Source organism: Lolium perenne, chromosome 3 (assembly GCF_019359855.2).
Source record: "Lolium perenne isolate Kyuss_39 chromosome 3, Kyuss_2.0, whole genome shotgun sequence".
NCBI lineage: Eukaryota > Viridiplantae > Streptophyta > Magnoliopsida > Poales > Poaceae > Lolium > Lolium perenne.
This window is the reverse complement of record NC_067246.2, coordinates 180,447,789-180,452,155: the sequence shown is the minus strand read 5'-3', so window position 1 is coordinate 180,452,155 and position 4,367 is coordinate 180,447,789. Positions and strand designations below refer to the sequence as shown.

At 42.5% G+C, this 4,367-nt stretch overlaps 1 protein-coding gene across 1 annotated transcript; it reads right to left on the bottom strand.

Annotated features, from left to right (window-relative positions):
- Positions 1–1,538: 1,538 nt before the first annotated feature.
- LOC127342749 (uncharacterized) lies at positions 1,539–4,009 on the bottom strand. Its single transcript, XM_051368757.2, has 6 exons — positions 3,816–4,009; positions 3,647–3,721; positions 3,075–3,202; positions 2,096–2,543; positions 1,884–1,997; positions 1,539–1,766 (listed from the first exon to the last, which is right to left on the bottom strand). Exons 1-6 carry the CDS (start codon positions 3,900–3,902, stop codon positions 1,695–1,697), a joined length of 924 nt encoding a protein of 307 aa, XP_051224717.1. The 5' UTR covers positions 3,903–4,009; the 3' UTR covers positions 1,539–1,694.
- Between the last annotated feature and the right edge of the window lie 358 nt (positions 4,010–4,367).

Here is a 4,367-nt window from a genome sequence, read left to right as displayed (position 1 = left end):
ATGGTACCGCAAGTAGAAATTGAACTACTTGCACGCACGCCTAGAAGGTAAACCAAGTAAACCCGGCCTAGAACATCTTAGAGACAGTAACTACAACCCAAAAACTAGATCATGTTATAAAACAGTATTACAAACTGGCACCACCCATGCTGAATATACTCTCAGTTTAGTTCATCCCTTAATCCAGTGGCCAAACAAAATGTCTATAATGGTGGTTCCACTGATGCTGCCAGGAACAGAATGCTAAAGGAAGGCACACGCCGATGGAGGATGGGATATCGACGGCAGCCACGACCAGGTTCTGTTGTCACCTAAGACACCAGGTTGGTAGCATAGTCGGTGCGAACCAAGCATTAGATCTGGTCATTGCTTAGGCCTCGTTAGGAATGCAAGATTCCAAAATACAAGAATAGGATTAGAACGCAGGCGAAAAACATAGGATTGAAAATTGAAAAGCGCATAAAAGTCTTCTTAGTGATGTTTTGTAACACAAGAAAGGAAACAACTAGGAATACGAGGAAGTTTCTAGAGGGTGTTGATAAAAGGAACAAAAAGCTTGCTTAACTATTTCTTAATCTTAAATTCTCAAAACAATGCACATTATTTCGAAATAATTATCCATGTAGACTTGTCTGTCTCTCTCCCTCCTTCATGTTCCTGCATCCAGTTGAGCAGCGCTGCCTTGCTGGAATACATTGGCCTCCTGCTGTTTTCTGTCGTTGGCCTCTCCAGAGCACCACCATGAGTCCTCGTGTTCTTCTACGCTCCACTATCTCTGTGTAACTCTGTTGCCTATCTTTGGCGACGACATGAAAAAAGAAGGGCACCAGTGGATGGTTGAAATCCTATATGAGATTCCTCTGAAACTAATACCCTCCAAAACTGATCATAGGATTCCTGTAAAAGCCTACGAGATTCCTACAAAACTAATCATATGATTCCTGTAAGCGGCCTTAAGAGTGTGAGGCGAAGTTTCAAACAACCGCGCCTACATTTCCAAAAATCAGCCGCACCAAAGTGCAGAGTTTGGAAACTGTTACCAGGAACTGGAGGAACAGTGCACACTAGCTGCACATGGATAAGGTCACACATACCTTCAGGTGCAGTTCCTTTTCATCCGTTGCTACCTTGCGAATAGTTTCAGAAGGATTGGTGGACTTCATCCAGTCCCAAGCACCTTTGATTTAGCACATGTGGCGTGCGCTCTACCTGACTGACCACCCTGCATCATTCTGCAAGACTGCGAGCACGATGGGTCTCCACAAAATGATTTTTCGCAGTTGCATCAACCAACACTGAAAGAAACTCCACACTCCACGTTACAGGATGGCAGGCAGTATCCGTAATAAATTTGAAGCTGAAATGCTATATTGGTACACTACACTAAGAGCTGTGTGGCTGATATGATGATGCTGAACATATAGTTATCACAACATGATTGCACATATAGTTGTCAATTTGCACAGAGAAGTGGCCTCACCAAGTATTACAGGACAATTTTCTGGAGCTACAAGATGGCAGTTTGGTGCCACGGTACCAAAAAATCAGTAACAAAATTTCTGTATCTTCAATGGTTTTCTCTGGATCATTTAGATGATATCGGCACCATTCAACAAAACAAAAATTGACATCTCTCAATATAATAAATACTACCCTCATAAATAGAACATAGAAAGGCACAGAAACATCAAGGACTACGACTCCTCGTTCTTGGACACCAATCTGATGTTCTTGCCATCCACAGAAAACCTGGAACTTGAAGCTATCTGCATCAAATACAAAACAACAATCATTTGGCATCACTGAGGAAGAATCCCAGATACCATAGGAAACAAGGAGGGAAAACAGGTATTTAGCTACAATTTCTCTTGCATGCTGATTACCTTCTCCATCAACAGAGCATGCAGCTGCTCCTTATCTTCAGAATGACCACATTCAAAAAGTTCCTTGAGAACTAGCTTTTGTAGCTTCTTTAACTTCATAACTCCATCTGAATTCTGAAAGAAAATACCACATTAACTGGTAGCTAATTCGAGGAACAAACACAAAATGGACAAAACCAGTATATCCTATACAGAAGGGTCAGAAGGCTTACTGTCTCAAGTATCTTAGTAATAATTTTCTTCCATTTTATTTTCTGCTTTTTAGTGTCTTGATGGTTGGCCCCATTGACTACTTCATCTGCAGCACTCTTGCTCTTTGTTTTAAGTTCTCCTTTTTCAGATTGTATAACCTCTCCAGTTTTCAAGTTCAACAAGTTCTGTCTTTTGGCATTATCTGGCTCCTCCAAGGCTATACTATCTGCTCTCTTTCTTTTCACAGCATCTTTGTCAACATCTTTTTCACTGTCTGCACCCTTCACTTCATTTAGTTGTGGAGGCTCCATCGTTGGTGTTCCACCAGTTTCCTTGACATCTGGAGTTTGTTCAGATCCATTTTCTTGCTTCTGAGAAGCATGGTAGGCTTTTGCTTTTGCTCTATGTTTCCTGCCATCAGCATGCCCCAAAAGAGTTTGCTTGCTAGTGGTAGTTGTATTGCATAGGCTGACATGCAAACCAAGATAATGTATGTTAGCACACGTATTAGTGAAACTGAGACTGCTTAAGGTCAAACGACCTGACACAATGGCCAAACAAGGGATAATTTATCTAAATAACAATGACATGATTGCTCTATACATCCGAAGCTTTACATAGATCCCCAGAACTACACCGATTGTGAAGGGAATTTGCTACGAAAATCAATCGACAAAATTAATAAAGGTGGTCTGCAGCTAGTGGAGCTTGTAAACTGTTCGCAGTTGCCTTCTTAGGTATGTTCCGATAATGGTACTAAGCTATTAATGGCTCATATGTGTCTAATATAATCCGAATCGCCTTAAAATCATCAGTCAAGCTGTTTGTGAATGGTGACAAGAGTACTCAAAGAACAGGTGTTATGAACAATAAGTATAAACTTCAATGATTAGGAGCATATCTATACATAATTCAGAGCTACTCTTAGGGATCACGATTTTACTATAGAAAAATTTGCAAACTTCATTGTAGATATGCTGAGGGATCGCATTAGCATACCTGCAGAACCAAGGAGGGCGTGTTGACAGCCCAACATTGATATCAACATCGGCATTTGGCTTTGGCTTGTCCGGCTTTCCCTGAGCACTACTGGATAGCTTGTTCTGTCCCTTGGGACCGTACTTCTCCTGAGGAGGATAATACATCAGAGAAATGAGTGCATGGCCAATAAACATGTAGCATTGTAACCATTGTTCTAATGTCTCGACAAAGCCATACATGATGCAGAACTCACTAAGCTCTGGAAAATGCACCTCTGAAAAAAACATTCAAAAAAACTGATATGCACTAAACTAACCTTTGAACTACAGATTTGAGTATCCACACAAGCTGACCTACCAATTCACAATAAGAAACCTAAACCAAATCATATAAAAGGCCCACCTAAACTATTCCACGGGCTGTGACCTCTACATATATAAGCTTACACACCAAGTATCCCAATCCAACCACCGAAAAATTAACATAATATCCACAAATTTGGTAGGGCCAAACCAAACGTGTCACGCTTCATTCGAATCGCATAACGAAAGAACAAATTTCACACTAGGGATAGAAGCAATGGAACTCACGGCCTCGGAGATGCACTGGGTGTGCCCCTGGACGGTGTCCTGGCTGAAGACCGCGCCGCAGTCGATGCAGGAAAGCTGCACAAAAACAAACCAACCATTCGCATGTCACGAACCCAATAATTAAAACTAAATTGACGCCGAGCGAAGGAGGGGCGGGAGGCGGGGAAACCTTGTAGGCGGAGCACGAGCGGAAGTGGCCGGCGAGCTTGGGCTTCTTGAGGTCCGCGCCGCAGTCGTCGCACTGGAACCAAACCATGGCGGCGCGCCGGAAGCTTCCCAAATGCGTCTCGGGGCCGGACCGGCGGGCGTGTGCTGCTAGGGTTTTTGGCTGCGGGGAGCCGAGGCGAGGACAATCGCCGGGGTAGTCGGGGTTTTCTCTGAGGCCGTGACGGGGGATTAATCAAGAGAAATGGCCCAAGGGCCCTTCTACGGTCTTTGGCCCAGGGTGTTCCTATACACTGACCAGGTCCGTGCCTACCTGCCACCGCACACCCTGGTCGAGTATGGGCCTGGCCCATTTTCGTTTTTTCCTTTCCTTTTTCGTTTTTGTTTCTGTTTTTTTTCTTTCATTTCGTTTGTTTTTTCTGTTTTTTGTTTCATTTTGTGTTTTTTTTCTTTTTGTTCAAACTCGAAAAACATTAAAATTTGAAAATAGTTTAAATTCAAAAAAATGTTTACATTTCAAAATATGCAAATCTGAAATTGTTCAAATTCCAAAAAT

Coding starts and splice junctions, on each gene's coding strand:
- LOC127342749 (XM_051368757.2), bottom strand. CDS start 3,902: ATGGTTTGGTTCCAGTGCGACGACTGCGGCGCGGACCTCAAGAAGCCC. Junction 3,203..3,646: donor CCCAGTGCATCTCCGAGGCC/GTGAGTTCCATT, acceptor TATCCTCCTCAG/GAGAAGTACGGTCCCAAGGG. Junction 1,767..1,883: donor ATGCTCTGTTGATGGAGAAG/GTAATCAGCATG, acceptor TATTTGATGCAG/ATAGCTTCAAGTTCCAGGTT.